Genomic DNA, 18,839 nt, shown 5'->3' on the forward strand with positions numbered 1-18,839 from the left:
AGGGTGCAGAAGGCCTCTCTCGGTTTGGTAGGCTTTTTTTTAAATCAACAGAACAAAAATTGCAATTCTGAGTAAGAGGAGGAGTGTGATGTATCAGCCAAATGTCTCATTTCCTAAAGAGAATGAAACACCCATCCAAAAGATAAAGTCTAGTGATTCACTGCTTTTTGAGAGGAGGTGGAAACCCCTTCCCAGGTGACTAATCTCACCCTCCACGTAGGGGGACGCCTGGTCCCCCTGAGTCATTACCATACCTTTCAGACTCTGAGTCTTGTAACAGCTCCTCGCACTACTTGTCCCTACCTTCTGCAGCAGGGAAATCCACAGGGTGACTTTAGGGCACAGTTCCTTCTGTCTTAAGTTTACTGCCAAGGCAATTACAATTACTGACAACTTTTAAGCAGCAGCATGTGAAAAACGTGTTAAAACAGATGTTAACAGATACCAAATACAGAGACATCACTGGACTAAAAAAGGAAGTAATTTAAAAATAAATTCCTGATCTGTAGCATGATTATGAGACTATTTAAATATCTTTTGCTCCATGAGTTACACTGTTATTCCAAATTCTCTCATGCTGGAAACACGAAGCTTTTAAGCACACTGCCTATAGCAGCAGTGAAGAAGTTCTTGTTAGAAAACCTGGTCCCACTGATGTTGCTTTTAGCCATGGAAATACAAATCCTACCTTTGTAAAGACATACACTAATGAAAACGCATGAATTTCGATCTGATTCCATGCAACATTTTAACAATCAGACATATCAATAAAAAATGCTACTTTTAAAATTAATCTATATTAAAAAATTTCAAACTCATTCTCTTATTTCAAGGAATAAAGTTACATCTTAAGACCACTTTATATCTATTAAAACTCACTTAGCTTAAACAGACAACTACTGTCCAAACAAAAGCTGAAAGACAAACATTAAATTTCCATTGAAAAAATAGCTTTGATCTTTGACTGTATGCCTCAGATAGCATTGACCTCATAAAATGGAATTTATCATTCCTGTAAGAACTTTACCTTTTAAAATAATATTAATAATAAAAAAAGTAACTGATGAGGTCCAGGAAGATAAACTGAATACAAATCCAATAGAAGTTGGATTCAGTAGACGTATTTTTAAAACCATATACATCCCGATAGCAAAAATATTTCCTTGCTAAGCTTGTCCATACACAATCATGATTCCACAAGCGACTTGGGCATGGAAGGGAGCCTGCTAAACTCGACTGACTGTTAACGTACATAAGCAGGCTGCTAAATCAGAGCCCCTGTTTTGCGGTGCAGTATTGGCAGCGCCTGGTTCTGACAAGTACTAAACCGCCGACTGTCACCACGGCGTTCGTAATGTGCCCCGAAATGGTCGCCTTTTACGTCAAACGCACTCATCAGGGCACGGCCACACATCTAACCCTTTAACGCAGAAAGGGCTGGCTCACGCGGGGTCCTCCAACTTACCTGTGGCTTGGCAGAAGAGGCGAAAGGCTCCCCGGACACTAACATGCTGTGCCTGGTCACTTAGGAAAGGTGGCAACAACATGACCTTTACAGGGTCTGTGCCAGACCAAACGTCAGGCTGGGCACTGGTGGGTGAAGGAGGTGAATCACTTCCCACACAGGACAAAAAGGAGGTACCAGTAGGAGGGAAAGGTATAGGAGATGAGGCTGTGTGACAGAAGAGGACAGAAAAGAAAAAAAAAAGAGGGTACTAAGGAAAAAAGTTGCAAGAAATACATCACACACTGAAGAAATAATGCCAAAACACAAATGAACTTTAGAAGGGTAATACAAGGAAACGTCCCCAGACTGCCAGAAAAGCACGCTTTCCTCCTTCACCCACGCTCCTTTCTCCGTCCTTCCAATCCCCCACAGGGACGTAACCCATTCAGTTAAAGCTGAAAAGAGAATCTATTTCAAATTAATTACACAAGTTTTCATTTTTCCCCTTAAAGAAAACCACAAGGAACATCAGGATTTACAATATGGAAAGCAGTTCCACTGTGTCAAGTTTCATAAAAGCCAAGATATAATACAATTTATTTTAATATTTATTCTGTCATTTTATATGTACACAATTAAAAATAGAAAAATAAAACCAAACTGAATCTTATAAAATATAAACTGTTTACACTAAGATGGTCAACGTTATGGTTGCATGAAAGTTCAACATAGAAAAGCAGCCCAGGCATACTGCTATTTACTGTTAAAATGTACTCTACTTCTAGCAATATTTACAGAAAAGACGCAGTGAGAGGAACAATTTTCCAGGACTGTACCGCACAAAATGCTTTTACAGACAAACAGTGCTGCTGTGAACCAGGCTTAGAACAAATGCACATTTTCATTTTTGCAGGCATGATTCACATAAACAGTTCAAGTGACTGATTGTTTGAGCAGCTCCAGTTTCAGACTCCAGTTGCATAGGAGATTGGTAGATGTCATCCAGAAAGTGTGACATTGCAAAGATTTGTCACAAAAAGAAGCTGAGTTATTTCTGAATCTGAAAAAAAAAAAAAACCAACTGCAATGTTTTCTTCTCAGGCTGTATCCTAACAGTCCATTCCAGGAAGTTACTAACTGAATTATCGTAGTGAATTCTTCTCAATTCCTGCTTCGCTTCCACAGTGCAAAACCCTCTCTCAGTGTCATAGCTACGTGACAGCTGCTTGCCTGTACCGTTTCATTAAAAAAACTAAACAAAAAGAAAACCAAAATATCCAGTTCTGTATAGAAGACAGAATGTGATTATGTCCAGCTTGCTGATTAAGGGGAAAAAAAAAAAAAAAAAAAAAAAATCTATATCTATGATCTCCTCCTGACCCCACTTACTCCAGTCCAAATATTTTGAACTGATATTATTGTTGTACCTAAACTTCTAAAAAGCATCAAAGAAAAAAGCCTTTAAACAAGATTATCCCTGAGTCTTACGTAAATCAAGCCAAACCTATCCCCTTACGCATTAAAATCTAAAAGATACTTTAAAAGTAGTTAAAAAAAATTAACTTTAACTAACTAAAAGAGACCTAGTGTGCCAACACACAAACTAAAAATAACCACTAGAAGCAAAGAAAAAAAAAATGTCCCAATCTGGACAAAAGTCTATAATTTACCAATCTGATAAACTAAACTTAATTTCCAATTTGGAATTAAAATGAAACTAGATTTTTTTTTTAATGGCAGCTAAAATATGTGCAGGCTGAAGTACTTTTTAAAGCGCACTGAATTAGAAAGTTTTTTTCATTCAGTGGAAGAATCGGGTCAAAGAATGAGTAACTATTCGCCAGAGTGGAGCACTCCAGAAAAAAGTCTCGGGAACAAACCAATGGGGATCTGAAACTGGCCATTTAAAAAAAAAAAAAAAGAAAAAAAAAGAAAAAAGAAAAGAAGACAGTACAATACAAGATGCTATGATCTGCAGACAAAAACACCGCTTTTCTAATCTGGTGAGATTTGCGAGGAAATTGGCTTGCTGAATAGCTTAAGCACATATAACCTTCTCTGGCTCAGCTGTCACACCCACGCGCTCTCAGCTCCAATAGTTGGCTGCAAGTACCACAGTTGATTTTGTTATTAAGCTGGAAGATGGTTGCCTTCAATCACCCTCTGCATCCGAGTCGGCGTATTTTAGTTCACACTTGACATCGAAAGGTTTGCCCTTGACTTCTCGGAAGGCCTGCGGATCGCCGGGTTGGACCTGGCCGTTCCCACAGTCCGGCTCGGTCTCGTACCCGGTGTCGTGGGCCGGCTTCGGCTGCTCCCCGTTCTGGTGGCTGACGCTGCCTTGCTCCACCAGGGTTTCTTTCACACTTTGCTCGCAATCAGAAAAATCTGACTTTGTTTTTTTCTTACCAAGCAACATAACAGAGCGGAACTTCAAGCACTGGCCTGGCAAATACCCTTTGTAACAGTTGTAGGAGAGCAGACACAAGAAGAGGATGAAAAAGAACAAAAAGAGGAACATTAAAAGGAAGTTATCGTTTGACTTTAGGAACATTGTCTTTTCTGGGACTGCATCAGGAATCAAATTGAAGATCTCCGTGTTGGAGGCTGCACTTGTTAGCACAGGGCCAACTGGCTTTGTTATTATCCTTGCTGTTGTTACTGGCATAATCTGAGTGGTCGAGGTCTGAGCAGCAGACCCTTCAGTTGATACAGCTGACACTTTTGGTACATCGCTATTACCTTCTGTCGTTGCAGCTACCACAGTTGGACCCACTGTAGTATGCTGGATTTTTTTCAGTTCCAAAACATGCTTAGCCAACACTTGAGAAAATTTCTTATTCTTCACTTTTTCTTCTGACAAACACTGATAAACGCCACTGTCTCCCTCTGATAAATTGAAGATGAGCAGTGCCTTTTCCAGCAGACGGTATTTGGGGCTCTCCACTTTCAGTACATCATCCTTGAACTTCCAAACTACCTGTGCCAGATTGGACTTTTGAGAACATTTGAGTTCTGCTGTGCTCCCATGCTTGAATGTATGCTGTAGAGAATTCTCTCTTACTTTATCTGGAACATCAAAATAAATTTGCAAAGTATCAGCAATGATATTTGTTTGCACTAATCCGTACAGTTTCATGAGACTGTGCTAGTCATAACGGAAACATAAAGATTACAGCATTACAATTACCTCACAAGACCAAGAGGACAGCATGCAAGAACCTGAATGAAATCCTAAACTACATCTGTGTACGAGATGTCAAAAGAGACCAAGAGAGAGGATACCCCAAACTTTAAAACAGCCTCTACTTGTAAAGAAATAGGATGAGACTTTGTTGATCCACAACTGAGTTATGCATCTGAGATGAGTCACTGTTTGAAACGAGATGCTGAACTTGCTATCAGTTTACACACAGTTAGGGCATTTTAAGTAGATTGGTAACCATAAACTATCTAAAAGGAAACTGAATAAAGTGCGGTTACTTAGAACGCCATTCTCAACTCAAACTCTCTTCTAAAAATATTAGCACCTACAGCACACCCGAATACAGCATGATAACTTAACAAAGTAACTAACAAGCATGAAGAACTCCTATGGTGACCCATGCTATGCTTGGATTAATAATACAGAGTAAAGCAAACTCTTAAAAGCTTTGTTCGCTGCAATACAAATCTCCTGTAACACTACTACTCTTTAAGACCTCCTTGATCTGCTGGCAGCAACATACACTATAGAAAAAAAGATCTGTGATTACTTGCCTTAAAGCACACTGGAGGGTATTTCAGCTGCCCTGTATGATGTTCTTAACTCCCCTCCCTCCTTCACTTCATCATAAAAAACCTGCTTTTCTCAGGATCATTTCATCTGATCCAACAACAATAATCAAGCACTTATCAAGGCTAACAGCAGAATCTCAAATGATATATCACAAAGACACAGGCCTCTGTACTAGAAGGACTTATGGTAAATAGTGTTCCCATTCACAAGCTGTTGTTGAGGTGCCCCAGTTCACTTCAGAAGTTTGTGCACTGCAATGTGTACGAATACAGACATTTTAAGATGATATGCAGGCTGTACAGATGCTCAAATATTAAAAAGCAGGATTTCATAGCTAGTAAAATATAAACGCATATCAAGATAAACACAGAAAACCAAGCTAAATAAAACAGAACCCTTTCACTATTCCACTTAAATATGGGAAATGGCTTTTCAAAGGCCATAACTTACCAGAACAAGAAGAAGCATCTCCACCTATGTTCTGAATCCAATTCCTGTAAAAATAAGTCAAGAACATTACGACTTCAAATCTTACTTCCTACAGTGTCCCCATCCTCCTACACTAAATGAGGCTTATCTTATCTAAATAGCGTAAACAGACATTTTTGAAAGATGCAATTTAATGGATAGGAAAAAGTCTGTATTTGAAAACAGTGTTAAAAAAAATCCCAGTTATCAGTCAGGGGCAAGACTGATACAATATTGCAAAGATAAAACCACTTCTAAAAAGGTCTGTGGGTGTTTCAGTATTATGTGACCTAGTAAGTGCACATACACAGTACCAATGAGAACTTTTTTATTCTGACTGTAGGGTAAACAAAAGTTGCCATTACCTTTCAATTTCACTTTCTTTAAGAATATCAACGCAGGAAGCTTCAAGGGGTTTCCAAGCACAGTAGGGATCCCTTGCTAAAACACAGTCCACACAAGTGGTGTACTTGTCGCAGAATGCCACAGGAGACTGAACCACACCAGAATTTGAACCAGCATAGAGGTATCTTTTGCCCTGAAAAAAGAACAGCTGATCACCTTCTGAAAGCAGAACAATCATGTTAAATTCATCAAGCAAATAAAAATGATTAAAAGTAAACCGACGCAAAAGATACAGCCATATGTTTGCAAAAACTGGAACTTGGGGGGAATGGTCATTTGTTTTGATTAGCCTTTATTTTAAAAAGGAAAGGAAACCGATCTTGAAAATAGTCACAATACAGGAAATGGAAAAAGACAAAAAGAACACAAAACTGAAATAGCTACACTCTATGAGAAAGGCAAGTAAATGGCTAAATGTGGCTTTATTATATTTTTCCAAAAACATGAATGCACTGACAATCTTTGTACGAGGAGAGATCTGTGCATGCTGACACAAGTAGGCACACACACGCCTGAAAAGGGAAGGCTTTCTCTGTTTCCAGCCTACTCCTGCTCCCCCATACCCAGAGCAGCCCTACTGTCTTCAGCTCTACCAGTTACATCTCCACAGCCCTGTCAGCGTCGGCTTTACGAGATTCGAATTAAATTGCCTGCTTTCTAGCAAGCAATACAGAGTGTGTTGGCACAAAGCCTAGCAAAAGGGGGGGATAAATGCAACGACTGCCTGACCTACAGCTGCTGGGGATCCATCTACAAGCAAATCCCACTCCGTGCACTTCTGGAAAAGACCAGACTCACTCTGAGCAACCTTGCCAAAAAAGGTAGGCAGACACGTATTTCACTCATCTGTTCCAGAGTCTGTAGAAACTGATGGCTCTAAGTATATTGCGAATTTATCCTGTATTATGCAAAGCCTCAGAAAAGACCCCCACGCTGCAACCCCAAAACATCACTGGCCTATCCTCTAGTATTTTTGAGAGGCTGTGTGCACAAAGCCAAAAAGCACACCCCACCTTGGCAGTGGATTGATTTTATCCTGAGTAGAATACTGAGTGAATTTATCAGTATTCGCCAGCAGTTGGCATAGCAAATAAGTCGGGTCCAAGCACCGAGTGGCTTTTCTGGGGCTGCAGCCGTACAGATCTCAGTTTGCAGAAATGCACTCAGTGGTCATCTTTGCAGCGAGGCGGCTTGGCTCTTTGGCAAGACGAACATGGTCACAAAGTGACAGGCGGATATCCAAAAAAAAAAAAAAAAGCTTGCTAGTAAAAAGCAAGATTCTTAAAACACCTCACATTCAAGGTGCAGACTTTCAGTCCTGAACAGTCAAGTACAGCTTCAGGAAAATAACTAACAGGCCCTTCTAGGACTCAATTTATGTTTTGGAGCTCATTATTACCTTTCCACAAAGATATGTAAGGAGGTATTGCTCTAACAACTCAGCACAGTCTTTTTCCTTAATACAGTGACCACCAGCAAGTCTGCCTAAGAGTAAACTAATGACCAAAGCATTCTGACTAACAGACTCTCAAGGCGGGTTACAAGATCAAGCACAAGTCAAGTTGGGTCCTTCAAACCCACTGATGTGTGCGGAAGACTTTCAAGGAACTCTGGACACTAGAAAACATAGCAAGAGGTAACTGGATCGAAAAAGAAAATGCTGGCAGTGCTGGAAGATGGGCTTTGGAAGAGAATCAGCTGTCAGTGACACACATTCGAATGCAGTCTTTGATCTTAAGATCTAACTTAGGCTACCTTTCGCCATCCACTGTCAGAAAGCTACCCTGACCCACTGAGAGCCGTCCAGCTCTCCAGGCTCTGATAGCTAACATACAAGCCGACAGGGCAACGCTGCATGTGGGTTGCAATGTCTCCGTATAGGACCAAGCCGCTACATCCAGGGAGTTCATAAAACAGAAGGAGAACTGAGGAGACAATTTCAGCTTCAAATCTTTCAGCCAAACGGGAGTTACCAGGATCAACCACAGGCTCGTCTGACTACCACCCTTGAGAGAAGGGGAACGTATGGGGGAGGGCCCAGAGACTACTGCAGCCAGATGTTCAGAAGGGGTTCTTAACTCCAGAGGGCCGTTGTGGTTAACAGATCTACTAGGGGATGCCGCTAAACATATCCGCATACCAGCTCTGTGAAGGACTTCAGTAGTAACTACCTGTACTTGCTTACTGGATGTCCAAGGAGGAAAGCTTTCATGTGCTTTCACACTGGGAAGCAGAAATAACTCCAGCTTGGACGGTACCACAATAATATGATGTTCATGATTCTGGCACCCCAGCCCAACCCCCAGATACTTCATCATTCAGCAGGACTTCAGCTTTTTGGGAGTATGCTACACTGCTTTGCTTCAGTGTTAGGTGTCGGCTGCAGAGGTTATTCTGGCAACACAGAGGTTTTTCCTTGCTCAAGATACAATACTACTCGTTCACGGTGCCTTGCAGGAAGTAGTGCTATGTTTAAATCCCAAGCTTTGAGAGCTCTTTCTCTGAAAAAAGGTAATGTGTTCCCTATGTGTCCCTATGCTCCATTCACACTAGCCTCTTTTAGAGGGTTGTACTTGAGTAAGCGAGAACTGGGCGCTTGGATTCAGAGATAAAAAATTCAGTGCCATCATTTCTGCACTAGACTTGACTATCACGTGTGTGCTGAAATTGCTAGATGATGTGTGTTTGGTATGAGGCTGTAACACCTATCCTTTCCAAAAATAAAGGGACCATAGTTAAGCCAGTATATGAAGGATTGTGGGATTTACCCATAATTAGGAGAATGGGCATCAAAGTATTTATTAGAAGGGTTATCTATTACTATTTTCTATCACAGGGCAGATGCTGAAGCCTCCAGTCAAAGCAAATCATTGGAAGTATTCTTTCTAGATGAAGCAGAGGAGTCCTGAAAGCATTTATAAATATATATAGCCATAATAAGAGATTATCAAGTCAACATTCACCATCCTTTTTCTCACTGATAAGGCTGATAAATCCCTTGCCCCTTACGTCCTTGTATACAAGCTTGAAAAGAAGCCAAACTACTATCATTTAAAAGACAAAACCAAAAAAAAGATGCTGCAGATGTTGACTGCACAACATACATGTCTACTTACAGTAAAATCTCTGTAATTAAAGAAGAGCAAAGTAACATTTGGGGAAAAGAGAGAACTAAAAAATATTGTAAAAAAAGACTAAAAGAAATAAGCAAAGTAACTGTTAGTAAGTAAGCAAAGAAAACTGCTGTGTGTTAAATTTCAATCATATTTGTGGTAAAGTTAATCAGTTGAAGAATATAAGGATGTTTGCATTTTTAAGAAACGTGCTTTAGTGTAAGTTACATCCCCTATAACTGTTTATTAACTGCCCAGTAGAAGGGAAAAAAGGAAAAGTTCATCATATTATTTTTTGAAGTATTATTTCTTAAATATATCCTCGTGTCATCAAATAAATTCAAATATAATGAAGACAAGAACTGTCTTATCTTTCAAGTATAGTAAACTTACTTTCAGAGCTTCGACCATATAGTGGTTGAAAATTGCATCATACATACCAATGCATACAAACAAATAACACACATTTTTACTGAAATCCAGGAACATGGAAGTCTGTATCACACTGTTGATTCACCTATCAAAAGCATACTGTCTTCATGATATTTCGTTCTATTGTGAACATGAGAGCACTACGGAGTATACAACAGCATAAAGTTCTTCTCCACAGAGTCAATCATGTTGGCATGCAAAGTTTGTTAAATATCACACAAAAATAAATGCCGCTTTTGAGATACCTTGGCAATACTCCTAAATCCCTAACTGCAGAACAATTATCGATCACCAGGTATTTGCTGAATGTCAGTATCACTACCAGACACTTCAAAATAAATAAATAAAAGAACACAATCATTCTTTCCTCAAGAAGCCCAGAAGTTTCCCCAGTTGAGGGGTCTGATGCTGAAAACCATTGCTTATGATAATAATATCACAGACATTTATGAACCAACAAGTCTGAGTAACTAAGAGCAGAAGGCTAACTAGCAAACTACACACAGTGATTATCATCCCACTGTCACAAAATCACTCTGAGATTAAACCCAGCAATTGTTTAATAATGCAGAACAACCACCAGGTTTAGAGCCTGCAGCAAAGCAAGTGTTTTCCAGTTGGAGCTGCAGTTGGAATTCCATCTGGAAAGCAGAGTGTAATGAGAGATCCCGGCTGGCAGGTAACACCAACGGTGACACTAACATGCCTACTCTCATGATAAAGTGACCCCACAAGAACCTGTGGCATTTAAACAACCACAATCAATCAATTAGTTATACAATTTGAGACAATTAGTCTTTCTGCTGGATAGACTGCTCTCTTCTTAGGTTAACTTCCTCAGAAAAATATACTATTATCCTATTAGATTCCTGAGGATTTTTCTTCATGGATTTGTAATGACCACAAGGGGTCAGGATTTTTACACTACCCCCATCTGAAAACTGGTACCTTTAAACACATCATGGCTTTTAGCTCCTGTACAAGGGATCAGAGCAAAGACCAGCACACCTGTGCTCACCCCACCTTGCCCATATCTAGAGCTTCAGAAGCTTGCCACCTACCTACTACCTATCAGGCAGCATCCAATATTGCCGCAGTGTGAGAAGTTACAGGTACAGCCTTCATTGTTTTTCATAGTGTTAGCCTCTCATCACGTCGAAGCTAAATATAAATCCTTAAAGTCTTGTGGAAGAGCAAAAGGAGATGCATGCTTATAGTACTTACCTTTCTCGATGAAAGCAAGAGAGTTTGGACTGGCTCAAAGTTTGGGAAAAGCTGTGTTTCTTCAATAATATGCATTCCATTTTCACAGCTGATAGCTTTGTGCAGGGCTCCTTGATCTGAAATTACAAATCAATATGCTTCACTAAGAGCCTTATAATAAAGAGGCAAGAAAAATTTGCACACTTGCTATAATTTGTCTCGATAATCTGCTTACTGTTTAACAGAAGACTTCACATAATTCTGTGCCAATGGCAATCATTATATCTGCCATCATAAGGAACCGAGCAAGAAATGTTGTTTCAGGACAACGAATGACCTGTTTTGATTTATGTTTCTGCTGCAGTTTTTGCAGTTCTGCAGTTCTCTTTCTTGCAGTAGTTCTTCAAAGCATGCAAGAGTCTCCACTTACTTGCCACGACCTCTCACTTTCTAAAAGAATATACTAGCTGGTGTAAAGCACTGCAAATATGGAAATCTGATTCCTCTCACAGCACATTTCATCCTAAATAATCAGTGCATCATTAAAACAAAGCGTTCATGAAAAACTCACCTGTACTGATGAACATAACATCATATATGGTACCATTGAGTGCTCTGACTCTGTCTACTACAATCTGGGTGTACTTCACATCTCGTTTTACTAGCCGGGGTCTGTCTCCCATTGGGGTCACTGAATCATCCATTAGAGGATGATCTTTAACAAACTGCAATGTTTTGTCTGGTAAATTCAGAGAACTCATGTAGCTTGATGCTCCAGCTTTGTTGTTTATACACTGGCAAAAAAAGACAACCAAATTATGCCATTTGCTTGTACACAATGGAGACAACAGCAGGTACACATACTTTCTTCTGTGCATTGGTTTGGCCAGTAAGCATACCCTTACATTCTCTCATTTCACTCTGTCAGGAATGTACTCATTTTTGCAGCATTTTGCTTGTGCAAAGCATTAGTCCCTGAGCTGAGGACTACACTTCTGTTTGGGCCCAAAATATATTTTAGGAAAACCATCTTCTCAGACTCCCATGCTTCTTAACTACCTTTAACTGTCATATTTCTCAGCAATAGCAACAAAATGACTGCAGAAACATAAGAAAGTTAAATAAATAAAAAAATAGATAAATGAAGTGAGGAAATGGCCCAGTACGATGAACATTTCAGTTTGTAGAGCAAAGCGCTACATCGGATAAAACTGCTGAAACTAGAAAGATAATGCAAGGATTGCCACACCTTTGCTCCTCTGGTCTTTGGTGATACCAAATGTACAACAACATCTATTTCATCACCAAAAAATTACTAACGAAATAATGAGAATATGAAAACTGCAAATAACAAAAAAATCCAACCAAACAAAAAAAACCCCAAATGATTTCCAGATAGAAACTTCAAGATAAACTACTTAAAGCAATTTTCTCAGAAGTCTTTACAACAGAAGTATCCAGATCAGGGCAGACTAATATTACACAAACTACTGTTACTAAAGTTACTAATAGTTATAATTGGTAATTTATTTATTTTTTTCTAGTTTCTTCACTCTCGAGCATAACAAAACACCAGCGATCAGATCCAAACTTACCGCCCCAGGTCGAGGAGTAGGAATTTCCCCGTTGTAGCGTACCCACTTTGTATGAGACTGTTCTACTGTAGCGCTCTGCATATATTTTCCTTTTGAGAAAACTTCTTCTACAGTAGACAGATTGTAGGCACACACTGCTGACAGACCCACATTATTCCTAAAAGTACAGAAAGAAAGAAAAAAAAATTATCACCAGAGTATTTGTTACTTGTTGCAGCAACCAACTGAGCTGAAAGTACTCATCCAGGAAAGGCTGTATCACACTTACAGTTGTGGGGTAAAAACTCCATAGATCACTGGTTCCTTCAGACTTGGAGACTTCAGAATAAAAACATCATTGATAATATTGAAGATTAAATTCTTATCAGGTATGGTACAAATCAATCTGGCCTTGAGAAAGGAAGTCCATTTTTTCTGCAAAGTCCTTAATCCTCCTTGGTCCCTCTTTTGAGAGAAAAGAAGAAAATGATGCATTGCGGGGAGGGATTAGACTGCATTTTTTTCATTCAAGAACCACTGGTACACAGCACAGGACTACTGAACCCCTGATATTCTCTCATGTTTAATCTATAGCAACATCAAGAAATATTAACATATTCATAAGCAGAAAAGTAAGGAAGTCACAGGAAAGCATTTTGATTTAAGAAAAATAATACATAATTGTTTCTCTCAACACATGAAGGTAAGATGAGACATGCAACTTATACATGAACTGCACCTTAGCAATACCTGGTAAATTGAACGTTCATTTAAAAAAGTGTGCTCATTAGAGCAATTAAAGTAAGCATGGAGATATTATGCTTGTCCCTTAAAAGGAAGAAACAACATTGTATCAATTGTGTGACATCTAAGCATTAATAATTTAAATTCTGATGCTGCAATATACACTTAGTTTCCATAGTTTCATCAGAAGAAATGCACGTGACAGCCTGCTCCCAGACGCAGTTACCCCCTTTATTAGTGATTTGCTGGATCAAGGCTTAAAGAAAAGTAAGAGATATTGCCTACAAATGTCTCAAAATACTTGACTGTCAAGCAGCAGCTGCGCTACTTCTTTTCAGAAGCAGACATATTTGAACAAAAAAAATATTTCCTGTTTGTTATCCAATATTGCTATCCAAAATATTGAGGGAAATCTGCAACATTTCAAAAAAGAACTACATATAATTGCCTATATTTTTGCAATCTGCCATTAATTTCTGTTTTAAACAGGCAGTAGCAATGGAACACTCATATTCTACAATACTCCCATTTTAAAGCATGGACAAGCTGTTAGTGGGCAGAAGGCCATATTAATAAGCTCCATGTAAACCTGCCTCCAGCTGCTTATTTAATGGAAATCTCAAGGGCACTAACTTGTTATTGATGTTTTGACTTTCATGTTTAAATATAAAACAGCAAAGTCAAAATAAAACATTTCAACCTCATCAAAATGAAATAGCTAGATAAGTTTCCTGTTGAAAAAAAATACTGAGGAAATTGATACATTCCAGATCAAAGGTTTTTGTTGAATCGACGTTTTCTACTAGAAAAAGCTCTTTCGTCAGAAGATTTTTAACCAACACTCCTGAGTACGTACTTGACTCAGCCTTAGATATTAAGGTTTAAACGCTAAGTGTGACAGAATCAGGCTGCTGGTGACTGTTTTCTTTGATGTGATGGTAGCTACAATAGCGTCATGGAAGTGCCATCTGCTACACTGCAGTCAAGAACTAGCAGTGTCTGCGGGGGAATGCAGTTTTGTTTGTCTGCAGCTACTTGAAAATAACTTGGATTCTGGACAAACATCCTATCTGTTCAGCTCCAATGAAAGTTACGTTTTTTTCAGGGGTTTGTACTTAGACTTACAATAGCAAAAGCCATAAAATAAAAAAATTAAAAAGGGAGACATTTCTTTATTTTTACATTACTACTTATAATTATTTATTACTTTACTAATGAGATGTACTGAAATCTCAACACTGTGTGGAATTAAAACAAGCATTTGTTCCCAAATTGCCAACTAGGCTTCAGGTTATGAAGAACTGATTAAAATTGTTGATTCACTGAGAATAAGCTTGATCATTTCTATTTAAACTGCACACAAAAAGTCCACAGTAATAAGTGTTTTTTATTCCTAGAAACATCTACCTGAGTTAGTAAAGGAAACAGAACTATGTCCCACCTTACACACTCTAGCTATTCTTGGAATCATCAGCTTTCCAACAAACTCATACTCCACAGACACCTCGGTGAAAAAGAAGTATATCTTGTCATCTTCTCCATCTGTGCTGTTTTGATCTGCTCTAATCACATCAGCAAAAACAAAATTGGGCTCTACAGATACAAATGAAGAAAAGAATTTTGTATTAAATACAACTCTTCAAATTTAATTTCAAGATTCTCTAGGAGTCGTCTTTCTTCCAAACCTCCCATTGCATTTAACTGCTCTCCAGTTGGTGACCTGCCTACGCAGGGAGGGGAAATGGTATATTCTGGTTCATTCATCTTTGATGATAGAATTAGCTGAGACCTACGAGTGGTAACTTACCACGGTTGGCCAGCTAGCAACACCTGCAAATCTAGGGGTAAAGTCAACCCTCTTACAGAGTCTGCGCAGCCCTGAAAACCCCCCCACTAACCACGCTCCCAAATCCTGATGGCTCTCAAATACACATAATCACATTCTTGTCATCAAACACCTAATACATAAAATCAGAACATAAAAATTTACTTAAGATTTAATTCATCTTTCTCTTGCAAAAGCAAATTTCCTTAAAGTAGGCATGCACAGTACCAGGCACTTAAAATCCATGCTGTTAACTGAAATACTAAAAATGACAATAGCATTACAAAATATATTACAAAACTCAGTATGCTGTAGCTATTGGCCATAAGGCAATTTTTGGAACATGCTAACCATGATTTTTGTCCTTTTTGGTAGAAAACCACAAACCTTTTGAGTATTCACGAAACTCGGTTTGAAATTCAGGAACTGAGATAATTGCCAACCATGTTCAGCTCAGTTTGAAAATATATATGTTAGGCAAAAAAAAAAGGTTCTCCTCCTTACTGCCAAGCTATATCGTAACATAGCAAAGATGAACGAGTGAATACAAAATAAAGTGCAGCCCTTTAACATCAAGTCAAGCCTGTATGTCTCTAACATGTTTTCACTGTCAGTGCTGATAAAAGTCCTGAATTTTCAAAATTAAATCTCTTGTAGGCACACTCAGAGGTCAATGTATGCCAGTACAACAAAAGCAGTTCTCCCTTACTTCTGATAAGGGACTTAAATTCTTTGTCTGGAACTGTAACTTTGAAGAAGGAAAAATAATTTGTTTTGGCCTGTTCTCACACCCACTTACCATTAAGCCAAGGTATTGCATATTCTGTTCTCAAAGGACTCTGATGAGAGTTTCGTGAAATAATCGGTTCACTTCCCAAGAAATTGTAAGAAGTCCCAGAATAAAGCTCCTCATCTTTAACACAAAAACAAATATTTTAGACTGTCTTATGCGTTGAATACCAAAAAAGGTACAAAAATATTTCAAGAGAATATGTTAGCTAAAACTTCCCATAAGAAAAGATAAACAAGGATTTCCTTTGAATTGCCCCAGACATACTTAAATGTTTATATCTCTGCTGACCATTTTTAAAGCGAACACTTTATACTTGGTTTATCGTTGCTCTAACACAAACAACTAACAAAAGTCAGCATCACTATTCTTGTGGTACTTAATATTTAATATATAAACCTGCAGTTTATGTATGAAAAGGCAAGTTACCTAAATGCCATCCAAGTTTTGGAACATAATTGTTTTTCCCCCCTCCTCTATGCCAACATTACTGAAACTAAATTTTTAAGGATATAGACAACAATGCAATGAGTGTGCTCTTTTCTTTTTCATTTCCCATTTTGTATTACTTAAGCTTGTCTTTTATGATCTTATGACACTGTGAAACAGCCATGAACTCGGGTTTCACGAAATCAAGATTCGGTGGTGTTTAATCGTGCAGTAATACACTCGCAGTAAATATCTCACTTCCCTATTCTGTTTCATGGAGATGTCTTCAGGACATCTAAAAATTCCACTTGTTAAATTTACTGAAATGACAGTAATTGACACTACAGAGGCAACCGAAGTACGTGGTGAATGAATACATCATCACATTTAGACTACCCAGACTAAACATGTTAAACACTTAAGAATATAGTTTAACATATTTTAAAAGTTACTTCCGAAACAGCTAAGAATTATAAGCTCTCCTTTGAAGAAATATGTTAAAGCTGACTACACAAGTACTTCTATGCCTGCCTCGATACACAGTAAAGATTTAAAGAAGGGTACTTCTATGCCTGCCTCGATACACAGTAAAGATTTAAAGAAGGGACCAAATCTAGCATCTTGAGAGGAACTGGAGAATGATACAGGAAAGGACTGGATGCTTGTATGTAATGATGAACTATGCGAAGTCTGAACTTACCAACCATAACAGACGTGTAGCTTTGAGCAGGATCAAATGGACATCTACCTTTACCATCTTCATTTTTACCTCCAAGCTCAAATGAAATTAAATTCTGCAAAAAATTACATTGAAAACCAGAAAGCAATAGTTTTTTTTTTTTTAATCTTTGCACGTGTCAGGTGATTGAATAATTGAAAAGCCAACACTAAATAACAGACAATTTCATCAACTTTCAGCATCAAATACATGTTTTGAAAGATTGTGAAAGGCATATGCATTTTCAGAGAATCTTTTCAAGCCCAGACAGAGGAAACATGATCCTATGATTTGGGAGGGCAGGAGCAGAAAAGAACAGAAGACAAAAAGATAACTCCAGATAGAGGGGGAGACCTTAAGGAAGAACACCCAGAAAGCCCAACAACAGGAAAGGCAGAGGAGTCAACTGATGGGCAGGAAAAGCAGGCAATTATTAAACTAGATGGCAGAAAAAGGAAGAGCTTTAGAAATCAAGAAGGCATTCTGAAGTGGATTTAGCAATTTGTAGGAAGATGTTAAATTTTTGAAATGGGGTATAATCCAACTACATTTTAAATAGCAACGGAGTACTTTAGCTGCTACCTTACAAACCCCTTAAAGATTGACAGATTAAGGATCAGGAAGATGACTGAGAACAGCAGCAACAACACTGGAGAAATGATCAATTGTTAGTGTATAGTAAAGACATCGGAGGCTAAGGACAACGAATTCTGGCAATGCTGCAGAGGTGATGGCAGACAGACTTACAGACAGAGGAGACAAGAAAAAACCAAGTCAAGCAAAATTACAAGATTTCTGAACTTCAGAACCATGCAAGATCTACATTGTGGAGAACACTAACGGAGTCAGCAACATGAAATGGGAGTTTTGATTTTGCGCCAAGACTTCATTCTGAACCATTCAGCATTATGGAGCTATGACATAGCCAGCAGCAGAGACAAGACAAGCAGAGACAGGAATCTGAAAAATTTCAGGGAGAGTCAGAAGTGGATGGAAGTCACAAAGAATGTCATTTCAGTTTTAGAAAATATTTTTCAGCTAATGTAGAATACACAGAGTTATGAAAGCTAAGAAAAAGTTAACCAAGGTGAATCAATAATTCATTAAAAGTTTTGAAAAGGGAACACTAAAGTGTAATTCCATTTTCTGCCATTACAGAGAGACAATATCAAAAATGCCTCAAAGGCTATGACTGGCACTAAAATTGCAATAGTCTTTGGGAACACAGATTAACTCATTGCTAACATGAGCTGCTTTTAAGTTCAAGTTATTATTGGGACAAAACGCATGTACGTTCTTACCAGATAATCACAGGTTGGCTGAAATGCGTTAGTTCCACACACATAGAGAAAAGTCTCATTCAGCTGTTGCAAGACACGCACATAATTACGACACTCTGTCTGCAATAGAGGACAAAAAAAGGACCAGTCTGATAAACCACAACTTCTACATTCCAAAATAAATAACCAATTAAAGTTGTAGTATCGACTCTTCTGTCACTGCTACTCATGCCACACCACATGAGTATTTCCAAAGCTTGAGACGTAATGCTGAATGACACCATCATCTCTGAGAAGCAGCCACCTGAGATGCAGTCGCACGCAGTCCTGTAGCTTCTAGCTTCCCACAGTCACCAGTGCACCACTGTTTCAGTATACCTATCAGGGTAGCGTATCTGAACACCAACCCACTTAGAAGGGTAAATTCCAAATTGCTGCATGAAAGCACCAGTGCCAACAATAACTGCTTCTGCTGGCACTAGACAGGGTAGCGGACACCAGAGGGGGAGAGGACTACCCATTTTAGTGTAAGAAGTGGTGGTAGCGGCAGCTTAACGCCTTGACAGTTGTGAAACTACTACACTATGCAAAACACATCACGGCTACAGTACAAAAGTTACTAGTAAAAGATTA

General features: G+C 38.7%; 1 protein-coding gene across 8 annotated transcripts in view; it reads right to left on the minus strand.

The window, feature by feature from the left end:
* The window catches only part of LOC135323468 (semaphorin-4D-like), a 104,356-nt gene that overhangs the window by 13,638 nt on the left and 71,879 nt on the right, over window positions 1-18,839 (minus strand). For 5 of the 8 annotated variants that reach the window (XM_064499813.1, XM_064499817.1, XM_064499815.1 and 2 more), the window contains exons 7-17: window positions 18,228-18,326; window positions 16,909-17,002; window positions 15,789-15,902; window positions 14,606-14,757; window positions 12,710-12,885; window positions 12,442-12,598; window positions 11,418-11,640; window positions 10,868-10,983; window positions 6,059-6,231; window positions 5,676-5,719; window positions 2,038-4,516 (exon numbers count right to left, since the gene is read on the minus strand). In XM_064499813.1, the coding sequence (XP_064355883.1) occupies window positions 3,600-4,516; window positions 5,676-5,719; window positions 6,059-6,231; window positions 10,868-10,983; window positions 11,418-11,640; window positions 12,442-12,598; window positions 12,710-12,885; window positions 14,606-14,757; window positions 15,789-15,902; window positions 16,909-17,002; window positions 18,228-18,326 (2,265 nt within the window). In that variant the 3' untranslated portion in view covers window positions 2,038-3,599. Of the gene's footprint in view, window positions 1-1,465; window positions 1,673-2,037; window positions 4,517-5,675; window positions 5,720-6,058; window positions 6,232-10,867; window positions 10,984-11,417; window positions 11,641-12,441; window positions 12,599-12,709; window positions 12,886-14,605; window positions 14,758-15,788; window positions 15,903-16,908; window positions 17,003-18,227; window positions 18,327-18,839 lie in introns of those variants that run through there. The other 3 variants (XM_064499820.1, XM_064499819.1, XM_064499821.1) reach the window with 2 other exon arrangements.

This window comes from Dromaius novaehollandiae, chromosome W, assembly GCF_036370855.1.
Source record: "Dromaius novaehollandiae isolate bDroNov1 chromosome W, bDroNov1.hap1, whole genome shotgun sequence".
Classification (NCBI taxonomy): domain Eukaryota; kingdom Metazoa; phylum Chordata; class Aves; order Casuariiformes; family Dromaiidae; genus Dromaius; species Dromaius novaehollandiae.